This window comes from Hippocampus bargibanti, linkage group LG07 (genome assembly GCF_051943395.1).
Source record: "Hippocampus bargibanti isolate YZ-2025 linkage group LG07, ASM5194339v1, whole genome shotgun sequence".
Classification (NCBI taxonomy): Eukaryota; Metazoa; Chordata; class Actinopteri; order Syngnathiformes; family Syngnathidae; genus Hippocampus; species Hippocampus bargibanti.
Window position 1 is genome coordinate 19,789,740 of NC_142740.1, and position 13,107 is coordinate 19,802,846.

At 38.4% G+C, this 13,107-nt stretch overlaps 1 protein-coding gene across 4 annotated transcripts in view; it reads left to right on the forward strand.

The window, feature by feature from the left end:
- pex5la (peroxisomal biogenesis factor 5-like a) overlaps window positions 1–13,107 on the forward strand; it is a 98,573-nt gene that overhangs the window by 36,171 nt on the left and 49,295 nt on the right. For 3 of the 4 annotated variants that reach the window (XM_088999966.1, XM_088999969.1, XM_088999967.1), the window contains exon 2: window positions 7,900–8,004. The exons of the other annotated variant lie outside the window; for it this stretch is intronic. In XM_088999966.1, the coding sequence (XP_088856092.1) occupies window positions 7,900–8,004 (105 nt within the window). The remainder of the gene's footprint in view (window positions 1–7,899; window positions 8,005–13,107) is intronic. 4 annotated transcript variants of the gene reach the window in all.

Sequence of the window (13,107 nt, forward strand, 5' to 3'; positions counted from 1 at the left end):
GTAATTTACAGGTGATCCTTTAAAAAGCAAACTGAAAAAAAACCCAGCACATATTAAACCATTCATAATTTTTTTTATGGCAGTGGTCATAAAACTGCAAGCAGAATTTACACAGTCGGCCCATGTAAGCATGGGCCATGATAGTTTCACCATTAATAACTAGCCGGCAGCTGCCGGACAAACAATCGATTCTAACTTCATGATTACATTTTAAGGCATATTCATTGTTTCTGACCTCTCAAAATGGAGGACACTGATTTGCTGTGGCGACCCCTTGAAGGGAAAAGCCGAAAGGAAAAGAAGAAGATTCATTGTTTCTGAGCAGTCAGTATTTAGTTCTATATTATATTATATTGTCTCTCATCTCATCTAATTTTCCGTACCGCTTATTCCTCATTAGGATCGCGGGGGTTGCTGGAGCCTATCTCAGCTGTCTTCGGGCACGAGGCGGGGGACACCCTGAATTGGTTGCCAGCCAATCGCAGGGCACACAAAGACATACAACAGTCACTCTCACACTCACACCTAGGGACAATTTGGAGTGATCAATCTGCCTGCCATACATGTTTTTGGAGTGTGGGAGGAAACCGGAGGACCCGGATAAAACCCACGCGGGTCCGGGGAGAACATGCAAACTCCACAAAGGGAAGCCGGACCGGGACGCGAACCGGCGACCTCTGCACTGTGAAGCCGGTGTGCTAACCACTCGACTACCGGGCCGCCCTATATTATATTGTATTCCATTATATTATATTATATTATATTATATTATATTATTATATTTTTCTATATCATTACTGAGAGAAAATGTAAAACAAAATATTCATTAGACTACAATTATCTTTGTTGTCACTCCCAATACTTCAAAACTGGCAATTTAAAAGCAAGTTATTGCTAATTTCTATTTCCCCGGAGCAAAAATATTTTCAGTCTCTTGTGACATAAACCGGCCATATACGCGTATGTTGTCAGTGACACATAACAAAAGTCATTTTTAAAGTTGTGAATTTGATGGATGTTGTCTCTTGTAAATTCGATTCTGACTAAAGTTTCTGTTACGGTTGTTGCTCGCACATTATATAGGAGGAAATTTTGACCATGAAGCTGGAGCTTCAACTCGCATCACTGTCTGTTCCTTCCTGCCTGGCCCGTAGTCCCGCTTCCATTGGTATAAATGTTTTACGACCAGTGCTGACAGGAATCGCCAGGCCAACTTCTATTATCACCTACAAATATTTTATTTTCATACACTTGGACGAACGAAAACCGTGTCACTTCTTTTGATATTTAGCTGTTTCACAAAGTGTTATTGTCTGGCAACGGCAGCAGCTAAGTTGAAAGTCTTCTGTAAAATGGCTGATGTGATGATGAGTTGCTAAAAACACTTGAGTATCATTCATAGCTGCTGATGCTACACCTGAGGGTTTGCTTTCAACATTTAGCTTGTAGTCGACGTGCACATTCCACCATGATGTCTCTGATCCACTGGTGAAAAGATGCTTTGATCCACTCCTCTTTCATCTAGAACTGATTCATGTAACAAATAGGGTACAGAATGTGCTTAAGAAGGAATGACCGTGTGTCTTTGTGTTGTCATATTGTCTTTGTTTTGTCATATTTGTTATGTAGTTTTTTTTTTTGTTCTTTTGACTTCAAGACGGTGCCGTGAGAGCGGCTGCCTTTCCAGCGGCTCATGTATTTTGTGTTTCTACTTTCATTCCTTTCATCACTTTGCTGCTGTGAAATGTAAATATCTCCACTGCGAGACTAATAAAGGCCAATCCAATCCAAATCCAATCCATAGGCTTAAAACGTTGATGTGGAGGGCCAAAGACGATTCGCTGACTAATCGGTTCAAGCCCAAACATAGTCTAGTCACTACAAAGAATTTGGAGCATGTTGTTCACAAGTAAATGGGTCGAAGTCTGTTTTTCATGAACATTCTGGTTCACGGGTTAGTGTATAAAGCAATGCACAGGGGGAACGATTTAGTAGAAGACAACTTTTCTGCCACCTTGGAAGACTCTAATTAGTGCCGTGGCCCAAGTTGCACTTTTGTTGCAGATTAAATAAGATTCAAAAGGAACTGATTAGGGAAGAACAATGAACTCGCCGTGCTGTAAGTCACGCTTGCAATTATGTGCACCGATCGAATGATCGCAGTGAAAGAGTTGCAACGGTTGCAATGAAAACAGGTCATTTGTGCCTTAAAAAAGAAAGTTGCTTCATGGCATACATAGGTGTGATCATGCAAAATGTGAGCTTTTCACAGGCTGCCAAAGTATTGTATTAAGTCAACAGCTATTATTAAATTATATCCAGTGGAATCCAGATGCATATGCTTGGTTAGGTGAGCAATTACAGCACGCTGGTAGGACACATGATTGGTGTTTGTGATGATTGGCAAAGAAATCGCTTTGTCTTTGTGGCCAGCCTCCTTCAAAGCTCGTCTCAGGACGGGCCATTGCTTTGTGACAGTGATATATGAGTGGTGCCGCGAATGCTTCAAGTTCTCATTGTTATACTCCTCAACACCAGGTCGGGGGGGTGAAATTTTCGCTCCCAAATTACACATGCCACCAAGATTCTCCATTCATCAGAAGACGCAATCCCCGTCAAGTTCATGAAAGGCAATAAACAGTGGCAAGAAATGTCACACTGAGAAACATCTCATTAGATGTTTCAGTGGAAATGAAATGACTGCAGTCAAATTAACACAACATATATAAATATCAGCAAGGCTTATCCCGAAGCCCTGCTGGAAGTGAATTATTGGCTGTCCTACTGTATGAGATTCACACAGTGAGTGTGCGTGTGTAATTGGAAACACTCCCGCCGTAATGTGTGACTATGTGAGTAGCACTCTTCGAGCCTTCTGTCTGCAGGGATGAGAAGAATATTTGTAAAACCTACAGGGAATTCATCTTTGGTCGTTCTAGTACTTTTTATACAAAGACTCAAACTCAATATCAACTGAGAAAATAATCATGATGACAGAGAGAGAAAAGTTTAGTCAACATCCAATGATGAACTATTATTGTTTAGATTTTTTGCTGCTTTTTTGGTGTCAACTGCAAATATTCACTTCTCGTTTTAGTCACGAGGTAGTGTGTTGTTTTTCTCCAGGTACTCCGGTTACCTCCTACCTGCAAAAAAAATGCATTGCAGGATTATTGAACACTCATAATTGTCTCTAGGTGTGAATGTGATGGTTATTCGTCTATGTGTGCACTGCGATTGGCTGGCAACTGGCTCAGAGTGTCCCCTGCTGACTGCTTAAAGATGGCTGGAAGCAGATTGGAGAATGGATGGATGTTCAGAACTTAATTTTGTGAAATGTCTCTGTAAGACGTTTTACGGTTCCGTGGACATCCCGATGATTACATTCATGCTTCAATTCTTTTAACAATTATTACAAAAAAAAGACATTACAGTACATCAAATCATGTGAGCTCTGGAGCTATGAGAAACACGTTGGGAACACTTTCAGGGAACAAATGAAACATTTACAAGTTGCAAATGTCAATGGTTCTGAAAGCCCCGTTGGGTTTAAATACCCACCAATGATGTATAAAAGTTGGATGCATGAATGTGAGCATGTAATTAACTCATTCATTGCCAGCGAATGTGCGAAAATGTGTCCACTCCAGTGCCAGGGTTTTTTTTTTTGTCATTGTCACTCGAATTCCAGGACCCACAGAATATTGAGTTTTATGGCTACATAAACATTCAACGCAGCATAAGAAACCATAACTCTCTTCTTTCATCAGAAACATAAGAGTTAATTCCTAAATTATATGCCTCTGGATGAGCTTGAAATGAGGGTGGCTGTCCAAAATACAATTCAATACATACATATTGGTTTATATGGCGCTTTAACAACAGCTGAAGCTGGTACGAAGTGCTGACATGGACAAAAGGCAAATGCCCCCCTCCCCCTCGTGAAAGGGAAAAAACATTTATCGGCACCCAAACAAGAAAAAACAAAACCCGAACAAATTCGGGAATGGCGCTTTCCGTCATATTTTCTAATCCCGAATAAATTTGTGAATGTCAGTGAATGAGTTAAAAAATCTGAGTGAAGATGTTGGTCATGGAAACAACTATGCATCATCAGATGCTGGGATAGTGCAGTGTGTGTGTGTGTGTTTTGATGCCACTCCATGTACTCTCAACCCTCACCTTTTGCAGCAGCTCTTGGCTTCAGAGAGTGAGGTCACAAAGAGTGGCAGGCAAGCTCTTGCACAGACATTGATCACAGGAACACGGTCAAGAAAATTTATAAATACAGTACTGTGCAGCAAGCAGACAACTGCAGCTGTGCCTGAGTGTGTATGGTAGAGGTTGTATGAATAAATCACGATGAAGCTTCATCTTCCGTGCAGCGCCGAGCTCAAGAGACAAGCTTTTCACATATGTAAAAGTCAATGAGATGGAGCTTTGAATTTGAATAGACTTTAACTGCACTTAAATATACTTTGGTGTTTGTTCAAACATGGGACTAACTGATACGTAATGAACATGTAGCATTTGAGTTGTTTCTTTTAACCTATTCTCTGCTTTCAAAAAAGAAGTGTGACACCAAACGCACATTTAACCTTGTTGTAAGACACCATAACATTAGGCACAGTTTAAACATTAATACCACCCTTAAATCTTTCACTGCTATGACAGTCAGATCAATGCCTCACAAAGTATAAAGGAATATTTCAAATCAACGCCTGTATGGCACTAAACTTCTTGAACTTCAACAGAAAGAAAACAGAAGTTATGGTGTTTTGTCCCAGTGGTCTGGGTGATTTCTCCCTCTGGGTGTTTATTTTAAACCCTACAGTCTCAAATTTGCGTTTTACATTGAACATTGATTTTCAACTGACCCGGCCAACAAATTACCACTATTCTTAAATCCAGAATTCCTTCATTTATTCAATTATTTATTCATATTTTATTTTATTTCATCAAAGGTGGCCAGGTGGCTTAAAGGACAACCAACGTCTCCGGAGAAGTTGTGTCCATAATTTGTAAAATGGCTTAGAATGATTTTTATTGGGCGTATTTTAATAAGATTCCACCGCATATAGCTATATTTTACGTTTTAAGACTCGCGCTGAACATTCATGAAGTCTTGTTTTTGAGTTGGTGACGAGCCCTCATGTGACGTCAGAAACGGACCGCCGTTCACCGTAAAAAAGACGCATTGTAGCGGTCCTTCCATCACGTCAATGTATTTTGCTGTACTGTTTTTTTGAAAACCTTATTTTACATCAAAAAGCCGCCAGCAGAGGGAGTCCAAGCTCCATTGAAGAATTTATCAGCCTGTGGAAACGGGCTGATTCATTCCTCACAGCTCGGTGGTCATTTTATGGCCTCTTTTTTGGTGAGACATTCCCCCCCACCCGTTTGCCTCAAAATGACAGAACTATCTGAACTATTTCAATCATATTCTGGATGTGTAACAAGAAAGCATATTATTCGAATCTGAAGCCATTGTTTTTATTCTCCAGCAATGCAAGACGTCTTGGCGTGATGTTACGAACTGGGGGCGGGACTTTCTGAAAATGCCCAATTCGCAGCTCATTTTTTTGCAGATTTTGGACACTTTAAGTCATTTTTATTTGTGTTTTGCATTTGAATAAAAATATCATACTGCGTGTTTTGGGTATTTTAGATGCTATAAAACGTTTTATATTGGTTGTCTAAAATAAAAAAAACAATTTCAAATACTCGGACAAAATCCTGAAAACCACATGAAACCAAAGTAACACAAAATAATATAACAAAAACAAAATATGACAGGGTCACACAGCGATCCAAGTAAGACTGACAGAACTTGGGGAACTAAATACAAGCAGAGTGAAAAGACAAGAAACACCTGGACAAGACACAACCAAACGTAACCTAAAACAATCAAAATTAAATAAATGTTTAATATCAAACTTCTTCAGCATAGATTCAAATGTATTGAATTTAAAAGTTAAATACAAACGAACGGCAGCAATTCATGCATGTACGTACCTGACTTCAATAATCACTGTTTTGATCAACCCTGACAATACATCATTCATGAATATCAAAAATATGCCGGGATGATTTGTGCTGGTTATGTCACATGTTTGCCTTGCAGACTTTAAAGAGCTATTTCATAACTGCCGCATATGCCCCCCCCAAAAAAAATGTAATATGCCAACCATGTCCTCTAAAGGCACACGGCATCATCCCCAAAGAGCAGGGGTGGTGAACCTTTTTGACAAAGAGAGCCATAAAAATAACATATTTAGAAATGTTTTTTTCAGTGAGAGCCGCACACACACGCAAACATGCACGCACGTGATTTCAACAAAATGTCAGAATATATTATTTAAAATGACTTTGTGAGAATAGTCACCATGAATCTGAATAGTTTTCCGTTCCTCATGATTGACAAAAAAATCCAGCCAAACGATCGGAATGAAAGTCAAGTCGCCGGGTCCATAGGCAAAGTTACTGCTAGCTAGCCTCCACACGGCTCATTAGCTTGCACGCTTGCTTTCTGCTGTCTCTCGCAAGTATATTGATGCTAACATTAGCATGGGGCTTGTCAAAGTGCCACTGACATTAGACTGTTTAATCGACGGTATTGTTTCATTGTAAAGTAGAATCAGAAGCTTTTTCACTCCACAAAGGCGAATCCTTCGGTCAATTCAACCTCAAGTGTATGATACTCATCATTTTTTTAACTCGTCGGGCTTCCTGTTTCAACATGAACGGCCAGTATCACCCAATCAAAATTGCGCTTTCTGCCAACTGCAGCCCAAACAGGAAATGAACAGTGAAAAAGCGAGAATATGTATTTAGTTTTATCAGCGAGCCAGATGCAATTATCAAAAGAGCCATACATGGCTCGCGAGCCATAGGTTCCCCACCCCTGCCCTAGAGAGAAGAATGCACATGAAAGTGAATTACACCAAAAACAGTTAATGAATGAATTTCACAAATCAATACACAGTTGACGCTAAATTGAACAAAAATAAGTCTGAATACGAACGGCAATGCAAATGTGTGTCTCTTAATACATCTTCTGATCATTTGGAGTAGGCACCACTCAATTGGCACCCTTCTAGGACAAACTACTATGTATTGACCAAAAAAATAAATAACATTGTCAAGTATGCACTGTTATTTAAACGCAAAGAGCCAAAAGCGCTCTTGTTGATAGCTTAGGCAGCAGCAAAGCTTTCTCCATCTGTTATTCTGTCTTAAAGGGAGTGAGTGAAAGTAATACTCTAGGGACAAATATTTCAGCCCTTCGTGATGAAGGCCGAACTAATCCCTTCTCACTGGATAAGCTTGCATATTTCTTCAGGGTTAGCCTCCTCATGTTATTGTTATGAATCAGGTATACTCCTTTAAGAATTGCAGTTTGATGATGACCGATTAGCAGACGATCTTGTGTATTGAGCCGATATTTGGGGTCCTTAGTGTCTCATACAAGTCCCAAATAAGCAATCCAAATACTGTAATGTTTGTTTTACTGCACTGCTTTCCTCTGGTATGAAGCGTCACTGGCTAATCAGATGGGCAAACACGGAGCCTTATTATCATACTGAGAAGTTGTCAATATGACACAGGCAAACAATGTCATCTATCAATACAAAGTCACTTATCTCCATGTGAGAACCCGTCGTCATAGTGGTGTGAAGTGCTGCTCTGGATGATCACGTTTATCACAGTCTCAAGTCAACGCATGGTACAGTGACTTTTCATCGCCATAGTCTTGTGGATGTCTTGTGAACAGAGAGAGTCTCACACGACTTAGTATGTCCATCATCATAAGGTAAAGTCTTATATGTAAGACGCTCTAGATGTGGGCGATGCATTGAACTTTCCTGACACAAGTCATTGTTGATTTCACTGTTGTAGGGCAAAGACTCTAGGTCTGCAGATAAGACTGTTGCCATGGTCCTGAAGGAGATACCAAGTAAGGCGTCATCAGAAGGGAAGCTCCTCCTCACGGTGACTACCAAGGTGGGCAGAACCTTTACAGAACACCTGCTGCCTACAAGTGAATTCTCCTCCTGTTTTTGTTGTACAGATGCAATAATAATTTGACTTCCTGTTGTGTATACAAAACATAGTATAGAAACAGTCACTTTCAGCTGCCGGGTGGGCCGATTTGGGATTAAATATGGAGAATCGTGATTACAATGTATTATATTTGTGGACAGACTTTCCATGGTACTAATTTTCATTTTCCTAAATGTTTTCACACCCTTGAAGCCCTGATGCTACTGGCTGCGTGAACACATTATTTGTTGATTTCAGTGAATTTGGTATTGTTAGTGCCAAAACATGATTGACAATTAATCAACTTCAAGGTCTAATTGTCATTCCTCAGTCGTAACCCCCTAACATGTCCATCTCAGAGCACATGACTCAATTAACAGTTATATGTACTGCTACAATTACAATTGAGGAAGGGCTGAGGGCGGAGTCGATTGCGATTATTAGTATTTTTTTCTCAATAAAGGGTTTTGAATATTTTTACCTTGACTTGAATAGATTTTCATTGGATTTTCATTTACCTTCACTTCAAGATACGCACAGTGCATTAATGCTTTCTCTTCATTACTGGCGAAGTAGAATCAGAAGCAGGGTTGAGTGTCTTCCTCAAGGACACTTTGACATGGTCACAATTCTTATATGCCGAGCAGGGATGGTTTGTTCTCCTATCTATTCTCAACTCAACCATAAAGCATTTCATTACAACCACTGCTGCATCCAAATTGTTTTAAATGAAGCCAACATCTATCAAACAATAAGAAAGGCAGTTGAAACCTGAAATAAATAACAGAAAAAAGAAATAACATCACAAAACATTAACCACAATATTAAGTCTCATGATGAGTCAAGAGCCAAAGATTGAAAATGTGATTTATGGCCAGTTTAAAACAAATGATCTTACATAACATTTAGTGGAAAGTCATTCCCAAGAGAGAAACCAGCAAGAGAAAGGGCTTTAGTCTATCCCCACTGAGTCTACACATAGTCCTCAGTATCTTCAGGAGCATCTTGTCTGTTGACTTGAGGCACCGGGCAGGTGTGTAGGAGGACCTCATGAAAAATTAGAAGGAAAAACAATCTTAAATTGATCTGTAAAATATACAAGGGAAGCAGTGAAAAGAAACCAAAATGGGAGTTTTGTGCTCCCTCATGTGTGCACCAGAGCAGAGGCAAGAAGCAGAGTTTTGAATTAACTTGAGATGCTTGAAGGAGGACTGGATGATGCCAAAATAAAGTGCATCAAAGTAAATTCACCAGTGATGTAACAGAGACATGGATTGCTATTAATCACAATCATAATATTAATGGTAGTCATAATAATAATAATAATAATAATAATAATAATAATAATAATAATAATAATAATAATAATAATAATAATAATAATAAATAATTATTATTATTATTATTATTATTATTATTATTATTATTAATATTATTTTATTATAACAAGAAGAATTGCTCTTATTATGATTATGATTATTATTATGATATTATTATTATTATTATTATTATTATTATTATTATTATTATTATTAGTATGATAACAATAAGTGGGCGACGCTTGAATGGTTTGGGCGTCCGCCTCACAGTGCAGAGATGCGATCTTGGTGAGGATGTGGTGCATTAGAAAAAGCCTGGGTGGATGGATGAATGTTTCCATGAATCAACCAGTTTGGCCTCATTATGCTCATTGAAGAGATCTGAAAACAAATCAGATTTTGGTTGAACGATTAGTCAACAAAACTTGGAAATATAGTGGAAAATCAAGTAATTAAGTCACCGCACTGTTTAAATCACAGAGATTATGCACTTATTTTATGGGACTAAATATAACCATCTTGGACAAAAATTGTGCTCCTTCGACAAATAGCACGACTCCAAACGGCGTTTTCCTTCATGTCAATATTCATCTTCTTAGCGTGTTTCCAGGGTTTACCTTTGGGATCAACACATATTTCATCTCTCTAATCAACTCTGACAAACCTTCTCATTACCATTCAACACCTTATGAGCAGGGCATCAAAAAACTTTTCAAATGCAACACAGATACCCATGACCGGACTGAACTCATTGCATCCTTCTGCTTCACTCCATGATTGCTTTCGTGAAAAATGCGTGTGTGCCGCTCCATGTCATCTTATATTTTTCTCTGATTCAATAACAGTAGCATGCTTTATAGTCAATTGATTTCCTAATGCAATGTCTCATTTGATAAGCTGTCACACAACCGAGATAATGGTTCTACTTTTGAGAAAAGATTAACATATGGCTCTACGTTATTGCTGAAGGCTAGAAGCTTGTACAGGAGATTGGACATCAACATGGAGTTTCTGTATTCGAGAATAGCTACAATGTTATTATTGTTCTGAATGACACTTCAAACACATGGAAGAACATCTTTCTCAACCACTAAGTAAGAGTGGTGAAGAAATCCTCACATTTCTGAATGAATTGTGTCATCTTGAAATGTCTTCCAGGGCTGTCGGAAGTGATTTGCAGTCAAAGTGAGGATAGCGCTTTCTGTGTGGCATTTAGCTGCCTATCAATGACAAGATATATATCCTCACTGACAAAAATATACACATACATATATATCCACATCTCCAAATCTTATATGACTTTTTTGAATATCACCACTGTATTTGTCACTGAATCCAAAAAAGCAAATTTCTTCACAGTTGGTATGCAAAATAAAGTACAGTGTATGACTATTCAGTCACTATTTCTAATGAGAATAGATTCAATCTAAATGTCAGTTATTTAATTTATAGGAAAAGATATCATGTTAAATTGTAAATGTCCCAAGTAAGCAATATCTTAGAAAGTTTTTAATCCCTTGAAAAATATAGGTATAAGTTAAATCAATATGAAATCACAATCGGAGCAAAACATTTTTATGAAACCAAGACTGTTTCCATATAGAGCACAGGGACACGTCTTTGATTAGTTTGCCATACATACTGAAGGAACCGGTTGTTTCAAAACTGCATTGTGTGGTAGAGATCAGGAAAGCACGAAAAACAAATTAGATTGTTTGTGTTTCTTGTTAGCTTTCAGATGCAAAAGTAAGTAAGAGAAAAGCCATTCCAAAAATATCGATGTCTTAACATTTTTTAAAATGTCTTCAAAACATTCACACAAAAACTGACTGTTTTTCTAAATATCCGGGGGAAATCATCATTACTTTAGTAATGATTCTTCAGCGGTTTAGATGTTTTTAAGGGGCACCGTGTCCTGAATTGATGTCACTTAGCAAATGACAGAGGCTAAGTGACAGGCTTCGGCTCCTCAAGCCGCATGTCAGGTCAAGTCTATTTGTAACGCACATTACTGTGTAGATCTCACAGAATTTTACTGAGTGAGGGGTGAGATCCTCGGACACGACCTCCCAGAAAAGTCTTTGCTTATCTGAATGGTCATTATATTTGTCAACATGGTTATGTATATTGATTAGCTCCCATGAGTAAAAATATTATCACACAACCTTTATAGGTCATCTTTCCACTTCACAAAAAACTTTCTATGTGCCAAAAAGGTGTTAAGTGAAAAATTAATTCAGCCATCAGTATAAAGTATGTGAAATGTAAATTTCTCCACTGTGAGACTAATAAAGGCATATCCAATCCAATCCAATCCAATCCAATCCAATCCAATCCAATCCAATCCAATCCAAAGCATAGCAAGCACAGATAACCCAAACATTTAATCACAACTAACAAGCATATGTTAGCTAACCAACTCACCACATTCCTCCGACTTCTTCTTCTCGACAATAGCACATTCAGATGGCTAATTGACAACCAAAATATAATCATCACTCAGGATGAAAATACAGTATTTAGATATCTGAATTTTTTTTTTGCCTTGGATCAAAAGTTTTTTTGACTTCTCTCGAGTCTTCTCTCTGTTTAATCACCATAAATGTGACATTGACTGAAATGAGGTCGACAGAGTTGCACCATAATAGGTCATGTCCAAAATGTGTACAACAGTTAAAGCATGTTTTCCCCTGGAATAAATTACTAGATTTCTACAAGCTTGAAGGCATTGGAGATTTGGTTACACCATATATATCAATAATATATGAACTAAGCAACAGATATCTAAAAAGGTCACAGCAGCGGGTGTCTGAATCACAAACTGAGCTAAGTTGCTCCTGAGACATTTTCAGTCTGAACTAATACCGTTAATTGATTCTAATACTGGTTACAAAAATGTGAAAAGTGAAAGATAAATCCTGCCAAGTCAGGTGAAGGAGTTAAAAGAATACTAAGAACTGGCTACAACAACGTTAAAGATAACATTGTCATGTCTTTTTTATGATGATACTATAGTGCAGCTTGGCCAAAACAAACATGCAGATCATACCTTTGAAGATGGAGGACATTAATTCGTTGTGGCGACCTTTTGAAGGGAAAAGCTGAAAGGAAAAGAAGAAGAAGACTATAGTGCAGCGTGTTCTACTGCAGTGACGTGCAGTCAGAGGAGGCAGGGGAGGCAGTGCCTCACCTGTCATCATGGAAAGCTGTCATGGAAATATCAAATGAAAAAATAAATTAAACAGTTATATGTATTTAGTGATTTGTACTTTAAAGTTCTTGTCCATTTAACTTCACCGTTTTAGGATTTTTTTCTAAATCGCTGAATTTTAACATTTACCGTTCAAATACTAAGTAGAGACGAGCAGTGAGGCACCAGGCGGCTGATCCTCACTATGGATTGCGCAATCACTATGCTTACTGTGCTGGCTTGCTCTGCAGTGAGACCGCATTGCTGTCCTTCTGCATATCGCTATTAAAGCGTTCAAACACGTTTAGTATATGAACTAAATTTCTACAGTTTAGCTGGTGTATATAATGTAGAGTCATTGTACATTATAAACACTGTATTCCAGTGTTTATTTTGTTTTATTTTTATCCAAACGCTGTGCGTAGGTGAGGCACACAGTTCTCCCGCCTCATGACAGGCAGGGGGCGCTTGTGATTTCAGAGATACTTCTTACTCCACGTCTGCAGAATAATAGAATTAGAGACAGAAAGCTACAGTAAACAGTTAGCAAGTAAA